An 18,415-nucleotide genomic window follows, 5' to 3' on the forward strand; every position below is an offset into this window, starting at 1 on the left:
CCCCTCCCACGATCCCGAGGGTCTGTTATATCTCTGTTCCTTGAGTACCTCTTTCACTGAGACCGACCACAGCAAGCAGAGGCTGAAAAATAGAGCAAAGAGGAAGAAAACAAAAGCTGCCAGTTATGGAAGATAGAAGGGGTAAGAGCAAAATTGATTTGATCTGAATCCTTAAGACCAGGAAAAAATAAAAATAAAAAACAAAAAAAGGAAACCAAAAGCCCAGACCAAAAGCAGGTACTTGAAAGAGCAAGAGGCAAAAAGCCCTATATACACTTTCCCACCCTCTCCTTCCGAGAGGAGGCAGAGAGAAAAAACTTTGGGGAATATTTTACAAAGCCAAGCTCCAGGGTTACAGTCAAGGGTGACTCCTGAGCAAGCTGGAGCAGCTCATGAATATTTATGAGCAATTGGTATTCAGATCTGGTTTTTTAGAGGCAAAAGACTTCTTCCGTCCCCTCACAGTTTAGGAGGCAGCTGCCTCTTTTGCAGTCCGGAGTCGTCTTGCTTCGGGTCAGTACCTCACTGCGGCGTTTGCTGGAAGATGCTGGGCTGCCTGTGTAGATTTGCTTTGTTCTCGAATTTCCTGTGTGCTTTCCTGTTGTGAAATTAGCAAAGGCTTCTCTGCTTGGAATTAGAGAAGTTAATGTGGCAAGAGGCTGTCTCAACAGGACCCCAGAGTATGTCTTGCAAAACGCTAAACCTTTCTTGGGAGGTGTGGGGGAGTGTGCATGAGTATGGGGAGTGAGGGGAGGGAAGTCTCCAAGAACAGTTTTATCTTTAAAAGTAAGGCTTATCTGACTGACTGACTTTAGATTCTGTCTGAAAACTACGAGAGCAGCCTGGTTTGCACAGATGGTGTGCGGTCTCTGTCTTTTACCTCTTTTGGGCATTTTCTGCCAGGACAGAGAACACAGAGAGCCAGCTGCTTGCCAGCCCATGGGAGCCAGGAAGAATGTCTGCAGCGGCGTGCTTGTGTAGGATTGCAAACCTTCATTATCTCCGGTTTCTAGTATCCCCACGTGTTTTTACCACATCGAATGTGGAGGGATGGGATGAGTAGCCAATAGAGTTCTTAATAATGATAAAAATGATAGCTGTTAACATCGTCTTTCCTCTGTGCTGGGAGCCGTCCTAAGCCACTCCCCGCGACTTATAAAGTGAGTGTTATCATCATCCCCATTTCCCAGATGATGGCGCTGAGGTAGTGAGAGAGTAGCTTGCCTTGGCATCACACAGTAAGTGGTGAGTTTGGATGCAGGTGATGGACACAGGGTCCAAGGGGCTATTTCCCCATTCTGTTGCTCCAATTCAAAGTCTCCTGCTACTGCCCTGACAGTGTCGATTCGGTTTGCAAATCTTTAAAGCTACTGGGGAAATGATATTGATGACATCTCAAGTCTGGGAAGCAATCTGTGCTTTGCTATCAAGTTTACATGCATTTTTTTCCCATTTGGTGCCTGTGGCCATTCTCTATGGTAGAGTCCAGGCATTTTTATTATTGCCTTTTATGAAAGGGCAATTACTGCCTTTTATGACTGAAGCCAAGAAGGGTTAGATGACAGAAGTCCACAGCAGACTGTCCCCTGCCTCTGGTTTCCCTTCTAACCTGCAGATGGAGCTGAGTCATCTTGGAACTTCTGTCCCCACCCCCAGACACTTTTAGTTCCTCAAGGCACTTGGGGAGCGTCTTTCCTGTTCTAGGTCGTTGCAAGACACCTGTCTCTGCCTTTAAGGCTGATTTAGCTCTCTCTTTCCCGTTTAGTCTGGAACCAAGCTGCTCCAGCTTGGTTTGAATCTAGCTCCACTGTTTACTTTAAGCCTCAGTCTCCTCATCTTTAAAATGGGGAGAATAATGTTACCTACCTCACAGGGTGTTGTGAGGACTAATGAGGGTTCTCAAGCAGGGTTCTCAGAACAGGGCCAGATGTATATAGTATGTGCTCAGTAAATGTTAGCTGTTGTGCTCACTCCTGGGTTTATCTTGGTTGTTCGTCCCTCCTCTAAGCCTCCCCCAACCCTTTGAGCCTTGATTAGCCATCTGTTGGATGTTTCTCCTGCCTCCGTACTCACACCTACGCTGGCGCTCCTTGTACTTGTCCATATTCCTGCTTTCTGCATCACTTCCCAACCTTCCCCGACTGCAATTTCTTTATTCACCTTTGGATCTGTAGGGTCAGGCACAGTGTTTAGCACATAATGGGTGCTCAGTAAATAGTAAACAAAGTGACATTATTTTAGTTGATATTCATCCGAGTGTCAGTAGGCTGGTTTTCAAGGGGACCTCTGAGTTTGCAGTAGAATCCTACTGGTACAAACAGCTCTTTTGTGCAATATGTAAAGACACCCCTCTAAGTGAACACACTGAGAATCAAAACACATCTCTTCTAGGTGGGTGATCCTCAGAGCTGATGTGACCCTGTGCTAGCTAGGGCACCCAGTTTAGCCAGTCCAGCTCTGGCTGAACTTCAGCCCCCAGCTCCCCTTCCAGCCCAGGACCAAACTGGAGATTTCAGATGCCTCGTAGCACTACCTCATATCGCTGAACAAAACATCTGGTTGCAGAAATAGTGTTCTTCCAGCCCCATTTACAGCAGCCAAAGTCTGAGACAATGTGCTCTGGAAATGGAAGACAAACAAGTATCGCAGAGCTTGGTCCTGGATAAAATCATAAAGTACATTAAACTTGTTTCCAGCACCCTCCCTTTCTTCTTCCTGGCATACCTTCAAACTCATTTGACAAATATTATTGTATCTTCCATTTGTAAGTCCCTGTGGCAGATGTGGGGTGTAAACAATTTGCTCACAGTCTAGCAAGGAAGGCAGACATACACACAACCAACTCTAACTGAAGCCAGACTCTGCGAAGTGCTAATAATCATAGCTAACATTTTTTATTATAATTTATTATGTGCCAGGCACTGTCATTTTTATATGCATTGTCTCATGTAATCTTCACAAAAACTTCCTATGATACAGGTTTCTCCATCTGACAGCTGTGGAGGGAAGTTACCTGGCCAAGGTCACCCAGCTAGTAATATTCATAGGCAAAGGGGGGAATTTAGACCCTTGGAGTCCAGTGGCAAAGCCTGGATTCCTAATAGATTAAGTTCTCCTACTTTCCTAAGAGCCATATTAAAAGTTTCAGGAAAATCTCCTGAGAACCAGAATAGGGAGTGATGATTTTGGGGAAAACTTCTCAAAGGACGGGACACTTCAGTGGGACCTAGAAAGATGAGTAGTCTGGAGCCCACAGTAAGCATCTTCCAAGTCCCTCAGTGCTTAAAGACCAGTTTTCTCTCTTACCTAAACTACAGGCTAGATTTAAGAGTAAAAAGCTCTTTTCCACGTTTCAAAGTTTCAAGTAGGGAACCTATTTAAATGTTCATCCTGGAAATTTGAAGGCAGAAATCCAAAGTTTGTCTTGCATGATCATTGGGCCCATTTGGTAAACAGTTTTTACAAATGGCAGTGACTAGTCTTGCTTATACTTGGCCAAACCACATTTTAAGTGTATTTTCTCCCTTGTGTGGTCTTTTGCTTGCTTCTGATTCCATAGTCAGTGGTATGCCCAAGAGAATTAATGTTTAATCCCACCTGCCTGTGCAGAGTGAAGGTGAAGACTGGGGCACATCCCCTCGTCTGTTTCCTGTGAGCTCCATTCCCTGAAAAAGTTTGGAGGGAGACCAAAACTGAGGGCAGCCCTTGCAGTAAACAAACCTCAAACCTCTGCATGGTTTGATGAAAGCGCAAATTGGCTGAGGTACTAGCTTTGTCTTGGTGAGTGTGTGTGTGTGTGCTGAGACAGTGTTTCTTATACATCAATGAGCAGAGCATGTACCTCACTGTGGACCTTGTTAAAGCACAGTTTCTGGTCCAGCATCTCTAGAGTGCTGGCCTGGGATTCTGCATGTCTGACAAGCTCCCAGGTGGTGATAAAGCTGCCCCTACTTAGGCCCATTTCAACTACCATGTCATAAGGTCATTGCATGTCTTAGTCTCAGGACTTATTTTGGTACCGAACAACCAAGCCCTCCCTCCCCAGACCTCCACCCACTGAAGCTACCACTTTGAGTTACTGATCAGCTATGTCATTGCAGGATGATAGGAAAGCTAATTCTTTCTTTCATCTGTTCTTTCAGTAAGTGTATATCCCAGAATTTTGCCACACAAGAAACAAATCTGAATCTGAATCACATACAATCTGTTATTACACAAAAAAGGCCCTGTGTTGGATTTCCTGAATATCTCCCACCTTTCCTCTGTGTCTCCAAGATTCCTTAAGCTGCTTTCATTCTCTGCCTCCAACCTGGGAAGTACTGGCTGCCCGAGTACTTTGCTGGGTGTCTGGAGTGCCAGAGAGCTGGGGCTAGCAAGGATCCAGAACTCTGAGACCGGGAGCAGCATGGCAGGGACACTGTCTGCACCGCAGAAGTGAGGTGAGAAGGACCCCAGACGCAAAGGAGGAAAGTGAGTGCAGGGAGGACGGATGGAATTTCTTTAGGTTTGGAAACTTGAAGGGATTATAAGGAAAAGAGAAGTTGTGGGAGTAGAGAAGGCAGGAAAGAGTTTGCCTAACATACTTCCATCCCACAGTTTTTGTGCTGGAATTTCAAAATGAATTTAGAGACCCAGGAACACGCCCTTCATAAAGAAGTATTTCCTTCTAATCCACAGAAAGGATGTGGACAATTCCTGTATATCTGTGAGGATGTAAGAAATATGGCACATACTTGCTTTAAAAAAAACAAACACATGAAATATGAATTAGAGAAGAAAAGAAAAACAATCACTCGTGACAGTATTTTGGTGTATTTCCTTGCAGTTCCTTTTTCTAGCCTGGGTTCTCTCTCTTTTAGCACTTACTAGACTAGGACTTTGCAAAATTAAGAGATGGCACTCTGATTGTGAGCTTGTGTATACAATTTTAAAGCCAGACTTCTAGTGCAGTAATAAAGGACAGGTATTTTCTGCCTCATGGCATAGTCTTTGTTAGCATAATTTTTATAGTCACATAGTTTAACAATTGGAGAAGGAAATGGCAACCCACTCCAGTGTTCTTGGCTGGAGAATCCCAGGGACGGGGGAGCCTGGTGGGCTGCTGTCTATGGGGTCGCACAGAGTCGGATACGACTGAAGCGACTTAGCAGCAGCAGCAGCAGTTTAACAATGTCCCTGTTATTGAACAGTTAGTCTGTTGTCATTTCCAGTAAACATCTTTGTGTGTGAAGTTTTTCCGTGTGTGGGGTTGCATGCTGAGGATAGATTCCCAGAAGCAGAATGACTGGATTAAAATTTGTAAAATTTTTTAAAGTTCTTGATTACTGTCAGCAAGTTGCTTTACCAAAGTGGGACCCTTCGTGCTTCCACAACAGTTCCTGTTTTGCTACATCCCTGAGAGATTAGGTTTTGTTTTTTTAATAGTCTTACCCACTTTTATGTTGTTTTAGTTTGTATTTGTTTAATTGCCAGTGAATTTGACATTTTACACGTAGTGTTCTCCTTTTGTATGCTCTCTCATTGCCTGTTTCTTACTCACTGGATTTTATGTTTGAAATTAATTTATGTGAGCTCTTGATATAATAAATATATTCAAGTTTTTATGCTATATTTGTAACAGTTTTTCTGAAATCTTAATGTTTTTATACAGAGATTTACAACTATGAATAGATCCAATGCATTTCTAATCTGTGGTGTTATATTTCCAAAAAAGTTTGATATTGCATTTATTGTCTCTTAACCCAGAATAATTTTTCTAAAGTGCCAAGTAATTGTCATTTTTATTTAATTCATTACTTTTAATTAATTTTTCATTTTATTTCACAATGATTAGAGAAATGGCTTTAATATTTCTGAGGTTTCTTTGAACCAAAGCATGTAGTGAATTTTTACAAATTTGTGAATGCTTGTGAATAAGATATATTCTGTTTATAATATATGAAATTGGATATTTGTAAATCTATCCAGTCATTTCAATTATATGGTAATCCCTCCTCAACCATAATTTTCTCCTATGTGAAATTATAGTGTATGTGCATTAACTTTTATATGCTTTTATTGTTACCTACACATTTTCATTCCAGGAGAAAGAATCCAGGGAATCACTTTTTATTATGGCTTATTAGAAAAGGATGGGGAGTGGTGATGGAGACTTAGGACTATAAAAAGAAGTAAAGTAGATGCAGAGAAGGAGTAGTTCAATAAAGTTTTGAGAATGATGAAAGAAGAGGAGACAAAGTTCTCAGCATCTTAGGCAGAAGAACTTTGTATGGCTACATAATCTTAGGAAGTATTGAAGTGTGGTGTGAATGCAAATTGCCAGATCTTTCCCTTCCAAATAATAATTGCAGGCCCCAGGTGGCTAGAGCCAAGAGGTGGATCTGGTTGGCAAGATTTAGGAGGTGAGGGTCAGAATTTCTGAACTATAAAATTGAAACAGGATTGCTCAAGCGGATAAAGACTCAGACATACATCACAAAAGACATCTGAAGCCAGGTGTCATCAGCAAAATAATCTTTTAGGCATTGCTCTGAAAAGGCAGGATACAGAGGACTTTAAAAGCGTCCAGTGGACAAGGATTGGTAAATGGAAAGTAATCGTGCAGTGGGCTTCCCTGGTGGCTCAGCTGATAAAGGATCCGCCTGCAATGCAGGAGACCCAGGTTTGATTCCTGGGTCAGGAAGATTCTCTGGGGATGGGATAGGCCACCCTCCAGTATTCTTGAGCTTCCCTGGTGGCTCAGATGATAAAGAATCTACCTGAAAGGCAGGAGACCTGGGTCCAATCCCTGGGTTGGAAAGATTCCCTGGAGAAGGGAAAGGCTACCCACTCCAATATTCTTGCCTAGGGAATCTCCATGGACTGAGGTGCCTGGTGGGCTGCAGTCTACAGGGTCACAAAGAGTCGAACATGACTGAGAGACTAAGCACAGTGTACAGTACTTATACTTTCTAATGTAAGCTGTGTCAAATGTTCTTGATACCATCTTTTGCTTAATGTCTTCTTTTTTTTTTTTGCAAATAATCATAAGGGCTTTTTCATAGATTTATTTTCTTTTTCTTCTTTTTTGGTTGATATAGTAATGGTGGTAGGCTGCAAAGATTGCAGCGCTGAATCCCTGGAATTTATCAATGTTTCCTTATATGGAAAAAGAGTCTTTGCAGATGTCATTAAATTAAGGAATTTAAACCAGGGAGATTATCCGAGATAATCACAGATGGTCTAATAAGAGAGAGGAAGAAGGAGACCTGACACAGGAGAAGGCAGTGCAATCACTGTAGCAACATGTTCTGCTACTGGCTTTGGATAGGGAGAGAGGTCCACAGCCAAAGAATGGGGAATGCACAGAATGCCATCAAGCAGATGGAAAAGGAAAGGCAGCCCTGCCCACACTTTATTTTAGTTCTTTGAAGCCTATTTCAGACTCGGTAACTTCAGAATTATAAGAGTAAATGTGTGTTGTTTTAAGCCGTTGAGTTTATGGTAATTTGTTATGGCAGCCATTAGGAGACTAATACAGTAAGTATTTGATACCTGGATGTGGTGATGGCTTAGTTCATTAACCCACAGGTTTATAGAGTGTATTGAGCCACATGCTGTTCCAATCAACAGCCACGTGCTGTTCCAGTCAACTTGCAGTTCTCAAACAACTATTTGAAGTCGGTGCTGTCCCGCTCTTACAAAATGGGAGACCAAGGAATAAGTAGTTAATTGACCTTCCTAAAGTCTCTCAGTTGGTAAGTGCTGAGGTTGAGATTTGAACCCATAGTCGTAGATCTTATTATTTTGAAATATAGTTCACATACCATGTAATTAACACATTTAAAGCCTAGGATTTTTTTTTTTTTTTTGCTGTCTCGCATATAGGGTTATCGTTACTATCTTTCTAAATTACATGTATATGTGTTAGTATACTGTATTGATGTTTTTCTTTCTGGCTTACTTCATTCTGTATAATAGGCTCCAGTTTCATCCACCTCATTAGAACTGATTCAAATGTGTTCTTTTTAATGGCTGAGTAATACTCCATTGTGTATATGTACCACTGCTTTCTTATCCATTTGTCTGCTGATGGACGTCTAGATTGCTTCCATGTCCTGGCTGTTATAAATAGTGCTGCGATGAACATTGGGGTACATGTGTCTCTTCCAAATCCAGAACCCCCCAGCTATCCCTTCTTTCCAGAGCTCACGTACCTGAACGTTTCAGCTCTCCCTGGAAGACCTTGCATGTGTTGATCTCCAGAGCCCCCACACTGGGGTTTCTAATGAGGAGCTGGCCTGAAGCATGCTCACCCCTTGGAGTTTTTTTTTTTTTCCTTGGAGTTTTAAAATACCTGTATATAAGCTTGCTTAAACAATTATGGAAGTGATACTTACTTTTTTAAAAAAATGATTCATTGTAAATGAACACATTTACAGAATTGTACAGATATCACTATGATCAATTTTAGAACATTTTATAACCACAAAAGGAAACCTGGTACCCATTAGGGTGAATTTAATTAACTTCCATGTAGTTCTTTTCTCACTTTCTCTATTTTTGAGTTCTTAATTTTAGTTCCCTTCATAATGATCTGGTACCTACGAAAGTAATTTTTTAGAAGGGCATCAGTGTGGTAAGAGAGTGACAGCTTGTCTAAGTATAGATACCTTATCCCCTTCAAGTAATTGGAGGTATTCCTCTATTGTTTTGAGGAGTTTGATTCTGTAAAGAAGTTTGAGGACACTGTTTTTCAGCTTGAATATTTTTCTATTCTCTATTCCTGACTTAATTTTCACAGTAAGACAACTGAGTATAGACTTTCTGTTATAGATTTTGCTTAGAAAATGGTAAACCCTCTTGATTTCCAAATTCAGAACTTCTTTAGGGCAAGAAAGGTTTCTCTGGTCATAACTTGAATCAGTGCTTGTATTTTGTTCATTTGCTTTTCTTCTTCAGTGACTTATTATTTGGATCTCTTATCTCTGAACTTACTCCATCTTTCTTCTCTTTCTTTCTTTCTTCCTTTCTTTCCTTTATTTTTCTTTGTATTTTGACAATATTTCCCAAAGATTTTTCTCTATATCACTGATTCAATTTTCCTTAATTATCTCTAGTATGAACTTCCATTCAACTGCAATATTTTAGATTTCCATGAAATCTTCTATCTCAGAGTGTTCTCTTCTCAGAGCAACATCCTCTTATATCCAACCAAAAAATAAATAAATATTTTCCTCTCTTTCCTGCATCATATCTATTTTTGGAAGCAGGCTTTCCTTCTACCATTTTTTCTACCTTATTGCAAAATTTATTTAATCTAAGGCCTTACCCTTGAAAGAAAATAGATATTTTTTGTATGTGTGCACAGATGAATGTGTTTGTTGTAACTACAAATTGGCCCTTGCCATCTACCTCTACAAGCCTAAAACCATGTGCTGCTGCAGCTGCTGGCTTTTAACATCCCCTGAAGGGAGTTCAGAGAGGAGAGCAGAAATGAGGCTCTGGAAAAACTGGCAGAACAGGTCTTCAGATAGATACTTTCAGAAGCTGATTTTATGAGCCCAGTTCTTTTATCTCATCTAGAAAAGCACTAAATTTCTTCTTGGGGACTTCTGCTTCTTTTGATTAGCAGAAACCTCTGCAAAAATATGTGCTTAAGTGCATGTACTCCCCCTTCGCCAAAATCACATATATGCTGACCTTCCACCTAACTCTTTGGAGCAGTTTCCCAGGGCTGTCTGACATGCTATTTCCGCATCTATATTCCTCTTTTGGCTCCAAATAAAACTTAACTTGCAACTCCCACGTTGTGCATTTTTCTTAAGTCAACAGTGTTTTTCATCTTATTCTAAAAGGAGTTTAAGGAAGCATTAGGGGAGATTCACCCTGGTTCAGTGTTAGAGATGAGGAATGAGTGGTCTCCCCCTTGACTCCCTTAGATCCATTTGGATCCTGGAATAATACAGTCACCAAATTCTAACCCCCCTTCTGTGAGTGGGAAGATATCTCAGTCCTCAACCCATAAGATCTTACTAGGATCCAGGAAAGAACAGTTCTGTTGCCATAGAGTCACATTTCAGAGGATAGCGAGACTAGTGGTGTCAGGATTCTGTCAATATTTTTGTCCAGAGGCATAAAGCCATTCAGGAAGAACCCTTCTCTGGGCCCATTTTCTTGCTTTTCCCATTTTCTGCTGAGAACAAACCTCCATTAAACTGCAGAGTGAGCTCCTGTCCTACTGCTTAGTATCCTGGCCAAGTAATGCCGATTTTGGAGAACAGTTCTAAGTCTCTGTATACTCATGGTAGACCTAAGATTACCAGTTCACAGAGGCAAAAAACCCCACACAAACAAGCAAAACAAAGCAAGACGAAACAACAAACCTGGGGGTTTCCCAAAGAGTTCCCTCTCCCCTCCCATCATATCCCGCTTCTCTTCTCCCATAGTGCACTTTAAAAAACAATTATTTATTTATTTTTGGCTGCACTGAGTCTTCATTGCTGCAAAAGGGCTTTCTCTAGTTGCGCAAGTGGGCCTCTCATTGAGACCAGGTCTAGGGTGCACGGGCTTCAGTAGTCGTGGCTCACAGGCTCTAGAGTGTGGGCTCAGTAGTTGTGGTACATGGGCTTAGTTGCCCGGCAGCATGCGGAATCTCCCCAGACCAGAGATGGAACCTCTGTTCCTTGCATTGCAAGGCAGATTTTTAATCACTGCACCACCAGGGAAGCACCTATAGTGTGCTTTGGTTGGCTCCAAGTTAATGAGTATTGTGAGGGCCATGTGAGACGTCTGCTTATTTGCCCTGGTCACGTGGTCTTGTCTCAGAAGAGGTGATGCTTGCCATTAATATCATTTCCTAATACTAATGCACTGACATTTTTTGAGGGAAAAAAATAATTTTTTTAGGATACAGATTTTCACAAGAATGTGAGAGCATATATCAAAGTATTTTCAGTTATGCAATCGTCATACTTAGTGGTCATAAGACTTGGCTTTGTGAGATACTCTGGCAGGAATGAACCAAGAAGTTGGTGAGTAATGGGAAGATACTTGTATTGGGCTTTGGCAATAGTCCATTTGGTGAGAGATGATGGGGACCTGCCCTAAGGCATTGATGGTGGGGAGGGGAGGGAGTTGGGTTTCTCTGGCTCAGCAGTAAAGAATCCACCTGCAATGCAGAAACTGCAGGAGATTTGGGTTCGATCCCTGGGTTGGGAAGATCCCCTGGTGAAGGGCATGGCAACCCGCCCCAGTATTCTTGCCTGGAGAGTCCCATGGACAGAGGATTTTGGCAGGTTACAATCCATGGGGTCGCAAAGAGTCAGATATGACTGAAGCAACTTAGCACGCATGCACACAGGGGAGGGGGATGGGTGGGAGGGGCTGGATTTAAGCAATATGTATAAGGTAGAGTCTGAGGTAGAGGGTAGGTGGTTTTTTGGGAGAGAAGAAGATGGAGATGTTAAGATTTATTCTCAAGTTTAGCGGTGGATAATTGGGTTAATACATATTTATGGATAAGACTAGGAATGGGGGAGGGAGAGTGGATTTGGCAGGGGCAGAGAGAGATAATAAGTTCATCCTGGCACATGCTAAATATGAGATGTTTATAAGACATCAAGGCAGAGCTATTTTGTTGGTTGCTGGAAATTTGAGTCTAAAGCTTGGAGAGGTTTGAGCAAAATCAAGAGATAATGGGAGCTGGAGTTGGAGCACAGAGTCAGTGGTTGAAAATATGAGCTTTTAAAGTATGAGTCACTCTGGAAACTATAGGGAATGGAAACAGAGAGGCTGAAGAACGGAACCCAAGGAAACACCAACAATAAAGGGATGGAAAGAGAAAGGACTTAAGAAGAGAGATTCAGAAAGAAAGCCTAGAAAGGTAAGAGAAAGCCAAGGAGAGTCTGAACCTGGTAGCCAAGAAAGAGAGTGTCGTGAGACCAAAGCTTCTAGAAGAAGTGCCAAAGCTTCTGATTAGGCAAGAAGGAGAATGAGAGAAAGTATCGTATTTTCTCTTTTTCTAATACACTTCCCGCCTCTACCCCTGCCCCATAGTGTAATGTTTTGGGGAGTTGGGGGGCACTTTATAGTATTTCCTACCCACAGATCCTTAATCCTTCCAGCAAAACCCTTTAAACTCTAATGTTACATTTTACAGTGGAAGAGATGTGATCAGGTTTGGGAATTTGGAGCTTATGAATATTCTTGGTGGAAACTGAGTTAATAGAATATTAAGAGGTTAAATAGGAGATATTAAGAAAGTAGGAACATTGAGCTTATTACATGACTCAGGAAGTGAGGTGGTGGAGGGAAAGAGAGCTGACTTGAGGGATGAGTTAGGTCAAAGGAAGAATGTTGCAGACTAGAGTGGACTTGATTATGTTTAAAGGATAAGAGCCAACAGCGGGGGATTCCCTAGCAGTCCAGTGGTTTAGGATCCTGTGCTTTCGCTGCTGAGCCAACCGAAGGAAGATGGACTCATTCGTTCAAATGAGCAAAGAGTATATATCAAGCACTATTTTAGGCACTGAGGATACAGTGGATAGCAAAACAAAATCCTTAACCTCACAGGGTTTATGTTCTGGGTAGCATACAGATAATAAGCAAAGGAAAAAAGTAAGATGTATTTTAGTGATGATAAGTAATCTAATTAAAGCAGGGAAGAGGACTGAGAAGTCTAGGAAGGTTATAATTTTAGATGAGGATTTTAGATAAGGATCTCTTTGAGTAGATCCTGATTTGGGACTTTTTGTGTTTCCTGGACCTGGAGGTTTGTTTCCTTTCCCACGTTAGAGAAGTTTTTAGCTACTGTATCTTCAGATATGTTCTCTGCCCCTTTCCCTCTCTCTTCTCCTTCTGGGACCCCTATAATGCAAATGTTAGAATGCTTGATATAGTCTTGCTGCTGCTGCTGCTGCTGCTGCTTAGAGAGAAGTCTCTTATTTAAACTTTCCTCATTTTTTAAATTCTTGTTTTGTTCAGCTTCAGTGATTTCCTCCATCCTTCTCGTTAACTGATCCATTCCTCTATATCACTTAGTCTATTGTTGATTCCTTCTAGTGTATTTTAAAATATTTATTTGGCTGCCTTGGGTCTTAGTTGTGGCATATGGGCTCTCTGTTATGTCAATGCACTCTAGTTGTGGTGTGTGGGTTTACTTGCTCTGTGGCATGTGGGATCTTTAGTTCCGTGACTAGGTGTCAAACTCACATCCCCTGCGTTGCAAGGCAAATTCTTAACCACTGGACCACCAGCACAATCCCTCCTCCTGTATTTTTCATTTCAGTTATTGTACTCTTCACCTCTGTTTCTTATTTGTGTTTTCTCTTTGTTAAAACCTTCTAGCTTCTCACTCTGTCATCCATTATTCTCCTGAGTTCTTTGATCTTTGCAATCATTACCTTGACTTCTTTACTGAATGGATTGCCCATCTTCAACTTCACTTAGTTTTTCTTCTGGGATTTTATCATGTTTCTTCCCTTGGAACATGTTCCTCCATCACCTCTTTTGCCTAACTTGCTGTTTTTATTTCTATGTATCCGGTAGGTTGGTTATATTTCCCGACTTTAGAGAAGTGGCCTTTTGTAGGAGACGTCCTATGAGTCCCAGCAGTGCGCTCCCCTCTGGTCACCAGATCTATATGCTCTAGGTGTGCCCCTGGGTGGGCTCTACCTTCTTTTGTTTGTGGCAGGCTGACTGCTGTGGATGGTCTGGTAGATATGGCTGGCTCCCAGTCTGGTTGGTTACCAGGTCCCGCTTTGTGTGGAGGCTGCTAGATGCTGATTGGTGGGGCTGGGTCACGAAGCAGCTGATTGCAGAACCCCAGGAGTCTCCAGGCTAGTGCTGGCTCAGTGGTGGGCAGAGCCAGGTTCTAGAGTAGTGATTGTGGGGTCAGGGTTCCCTGATCTAGAGTTAGCCTGCTGGCAGGTGGAGCTTGTTCCTGACATGGCTGCTTGTGGGTTCTGGGGTGTCCAAAAGCTGGTGCTGGCCTGCTGGTGAGTGGGGCCAGAAACTGGGGCAGCTAGTTGAATAGCCAAGGTATCTCAGAGCCATCATTGTTCTGTTGGTGGGGGAGTGGTCAGGGCCTAAGGGGTCTCAGGGCTAGTATTGACTTGATAGTGGGTGGGGCTAGAGCCCAGGGGATCCAGGAGATCCTGGATCCACTAGTGTGTGGACCTAGATTTCAAAGTCTCTGGTTATAGGGTCCTGAGGGTGTCCAGAAGCTGGTGTCAGCCTGCAGGGGGTGGGACTGGATCTCAGGGTATCTCAGGTCTGGTGCTGGCCCACTGGTAGATAGGACCAGGTTCCAGTGTCTCTGACTGCAGAACCCAGGAGTCTGAGAGCAGGTGTTGGACTGCTTGTAGGTGGGGCCAGTTCTTGACACAGTTGGCTACAGGATCTGGGATGTACTGAAATTTGTATTGGCCTGCTGATAAGTAAGGCCCAGTCCCAATATGGCTGGCTGAGGGGCTCAACTTGCCCCAGAGCTGGTGTTGATCTGTTGGTGGGCAGATCTGGGGCCCACATTTGTTTCTCTAGTACCGTCTTCTCCTCTGAACTCCAGACTTGTATATTCATCTGCTTATTTCAAAATCTCCACATCAAAGAGGCGCGTCTTTTCTTTTCTTTTTTACCCTGCAATGCGGCATGCAGGATCTTAGTTCTTTGACCAGGGATTGAACTTGTGCCCCCTGCAGTAGAAGTGCAGAGTCTTAACCACTGGACCATAGGGAAGTCTCCAAATAGGATTTCTTAGCAAAGGCATCTCAAACTGAAAACATCCAAAACTGAGATCCTGAGCTTCCCACTCAAACTTGTTTCTCCTACTGTCTTTCTCAGCTCAAGGCCACTCCATCCTAGTTTTTGGAAGGCCCAAAACCTTGGAATCAAATTTACTTCTCTCTTTGCTTTCTATCCATATCCAGTCAGGAAATACTGTTGGCTCTCCCTTCAAAATCCAATCACTTCTTGGAAGAGTTCTCAAGATGATGGAGTAGGATGCTCATATCCTCCCAAAGGCACACCAAAATTACAAGTATTTACAGAGCAACTATTGATGAGAAAGGCCAGAACCCTCCAGAAAAGATCTTCAACAGCTAAAGATATAAGGAAGGAACTACAGCAAGATGGGTTGGAAGGGCGGAGACATAGTATTGTCAGGGCCCATGCCTCTAGGTTGGTGACCCCCAAATGAAAGAATAACCACAATTACAGAGGTTTTCCCCCAAATGCGAGGGATCTGAGCCCCACATGGGACACCCCAGCTGCAGATCCCGTTCTGGAAAAGTGAGCCCCCAGAGTATTTGGCTTTGAAAACCAGCAAGGCTTACTTTGGAGAGACCCAGACAGCTGCAGGAAATGGAGGCTACAATCTTAAAAGGCTCACATAAAATATCATGTGCTGTCAGACCCAGGGCAGAAGCAGTCATTTGAAGAAGCCTGGGTCAGATCCACCTCTTGATCTTGGAGACCTCTCAGAGAGGCAGGAGACAACTTAGATCTGACCCTGGGGCCATAAACACTGGTAGCAGGCATATTGGGGATCTCATTCTGTGAATGGACACTAATGCTGGCAAGTGCCATTTTGGAACCCTCTCTCTACCTTTTTAGGGTTTCCCTGCTGGCTCAGACGATAAAGAATCCACCTGCAATGCAGGGGACCTGGATTCGATCTCTGGGTCGGGACGATTCCCCTGGAGAAGGGAATACTCCAGTATTCTTGCCTGGGAAATCCCATGGACAGAGGGGCCTGGTGGGCTACAGTCCATGAGATCGCAAAGAGTCAGACACGACAGCAACTAACACTTTCTCTACCTTATTAGTCTTGGGACCTAGCCCCAGCCCTGCTTAATTCAGGGCTGTAAACATGAATACTGGAATGCCTTGGGCCAGACAACTAGCCAAGCAGGGACACAGCCCCACCCACAGCAGGCAGGCTGCTTTAAGATCCCCTAAGTCCAGACCCATCGCTGGACACAGCCCTGTGCAGAGGGGACCAGGACCTAGCCTCACAGACCAGTGTGTGGGCACCAGTCCCAGGACGACCACACCAGCCCCAGGAAAACCACAGCTCTGCATCTGCCATGGAAGGACCCAGCCCACCACAAACAGGTAGTCACCATCCCCAGGTGTGTTAGGTGGTGTTGAAACTCAGTGAGACTGGATTTTAATGCAGTGAGATTGGACGAGACCACCATGGGAGTGCAGATAGAAAAGCGCTCCAAGGACGGAGCCTTGGAATGCTACAAATTTAATGACTGGGAACAAGAAGAGAAATCATCCAAGAAGATAGAGAAAGTGTGTCTATGTGTGTGTGTGTGTTGGGGTGGGGGGAGGGAATAAACTAGGAGAGTATGTTGTCCTGAGAGCCAAGTGTGTTAAGACGAGAAAGGGACTTTCCTGATGGTCCAGTGGTTGGTAATCTGCCTGCCAGTGCAGGGGACACAGTTTGATTCCTAGTCTAGGAAGATTCCATGTGCCACAGAGCAACTAAGCCCATGTACCACAACTATGGAGCCTGCGCTCTGGAGCTGGCATGCGGCAGCTACTGAGTTGCCACAACTACCGAAGCCTGTGCACCCCAGGGCCTGTGCTCTGCAACAGCAGAAGCCTGTGTACTGCAACTAGAGAATAGCCCCCACTCACCCAGCTAGAGAAAGCCAATGAAGACCCAGCACAGCCAAAAATAAAATAAATAAAGAAATTTTTTTTTTTTTTAAGGAAGAGGAGGGAGTGGTTGGCTGGATCTAATGCTGCTCATGGGTCAAATAAAGTGAAACTGAGAAGTGACCATTGCATTCAACACAGTGGAGGTCCATGGTGAGCTCCGTAAGAGCCCGTTTGGTGGAGTGCTGGGAGCCAAATTCTCACTGGACTTGATCCTGTTGCTTCTCCTCTCCCCAGTGATATCTGGAGAACATGGTTGAGTGTGAGAGGGGCATGGTTCCTCAAAGGAAATTCAGAGTCCTGGTACCAGAAGAAGAGGAAACGGATTTTTGGCAGACAATACAGCAAATGTTCACTTTGGCTAGAAATAGCCAGTTTCTGTCCCGGGTATCCTATTTACAGCCTCTATCATCAGCTCTCTGTAAAGTTTTTTGAGAAAGGCAAATTTTATAGGAAGGCTTATAACTTGGTGCTGATAAACCATCCATATGGCAGTCATTTTCTTTGAAAGGCGGAAGCCCTACAGGGCCAAGAAGTGTGTACTCTTTTACACATGTGTCTTTCTCAGTAAGCTCACTCCAGGATTCAGACTATGAAGACAGCCCAAACACCAGGCTCCTAGTCACTGTTGCACTTTCCAGAACTGCCTTATGGTTTCATATGGTATATCTGTTTGCAAAATCCAATGATTTGGAGAATTATGCACCCTAAGACAAGATAAGGGCAGGATAGACGTGAAGAAAGTGTCAGTTGCTCAGTCCTGTCTGACTCTCTGCAACTCCATGGACTGTAGCCCACCAAACACCTCTGTCCATGGGATTTCCCGATGAGGTGCCATTCCCTTCTCCAGGGCGTCTTCTTGACCCAGGGATTGAACCCGGGTCTCCTGCAGGGATTGAACCCGGGTCTCCTCCTGTGTGAACCCGGGTCTCACACAGTTCAAGTGTGGTCTAGATATTTCTGCATTTGGCATTTTAAGAAGACTCAATGAATGTTCGTGCTGGAAGGCCCCTTGAGTATTCTCAGATCTCTTCATTAAAATATAATTAATTGTATTGCTGCCTTTTAAAATTACACAAATAATACAAGTTTTTTTATGGAAAACCAATACAATATTGTAAAGTAAAAAAAATAATAATTAAATATATAAAATTTTTACTTAAAAATAAATAAAATTAAGTGCTTAAAACAAAAAAATAAATAAATAAAATTTGGGATATATAAAGAACAAATAAGAAAACAAAAATCCTCTGTAAGCTCACTGTTCATACATCATTGTCATTTAACTTCCCTTTTGTTCTGTTTTCTCCTACTTATTGTTATTACTTATTTTCTAAAAATTTGGAGCCATCTTATCCACACTGATTGTAATCTTATATTTTACTTTATAATTTGCTAGGACAATCAAATTGTTTTGGGGTAAGATTTTTTTAAATCAATTAATTTATTTTGGGCTGTACTGGGTCTTCGTTGCTGTGCATGGGCTTTCTCTAGTTGCACTGAGCGGGGTCTGCTCTAGTTGCGGTGCATGGGCTACTCGTTTCATCGGCTTCTTTTTTGTGGTGCACGGGCTCTAGGAGAAGGAAATGGCAACCCACTCCAGTATCCTTGCCTGGAAAATCTCATGGACAGAGGAGCCTGGTGGGCTGCAGTCCATGGGGTCGCAAAGACTCGGGCACGACTGAGCGACTAACACACTTACACACACATGGGCTCTAGGGTACACAGGCTTCAGTAGTCATGATGGATGGGTTTAGCTGTACCTCAG

General features: G+C 43.1%; 1 protein-coding gene across 6 annotated transcripts in view; it reads left to right on the forward strand.

Moving 5' to 3' along the window:
- The window catches only part of ENTPD1 (ectonucleoside triphosphate diphosphohydrolase 1), a 104,626-nt gene that overhangs the window by 679 nt on the left and 85,532 nt on the right, over positions 1 to 18,415 (forward strand). The window contains exon 1 of one of the 6 annotated variants that reach the window (XM_010819793.4): positions 56 to 513. The exons of 2 other annotated variants lie outside the window; for them this stretch is intronic. Coding sequence is in view for 2 of the 4 variants with exons in the window: in XM_024985479.2 (XP_024841247.1) it covers positions 647 to 680 (34 nt within the window). In the remaining 2 variants the exon portion in view is untranslated. 6 annotated transcript variants of the gene reach the window in all.

This window comes from Bos taurus, chromosome 26 (genome assembly GCF_002263795.3).
Source record: "Bos taurus isolate L1 Dominette 01449 registration number 42190680 breed Hereford chromosome 26, ARS-UCD2.0, whole genome shotgun sequence".
Lineage (NCBI taxonomy): Eukaryota > Metazoa > Chordata > Mammalia > Artiodactyla > Bovidae > Bos > Bos taurus.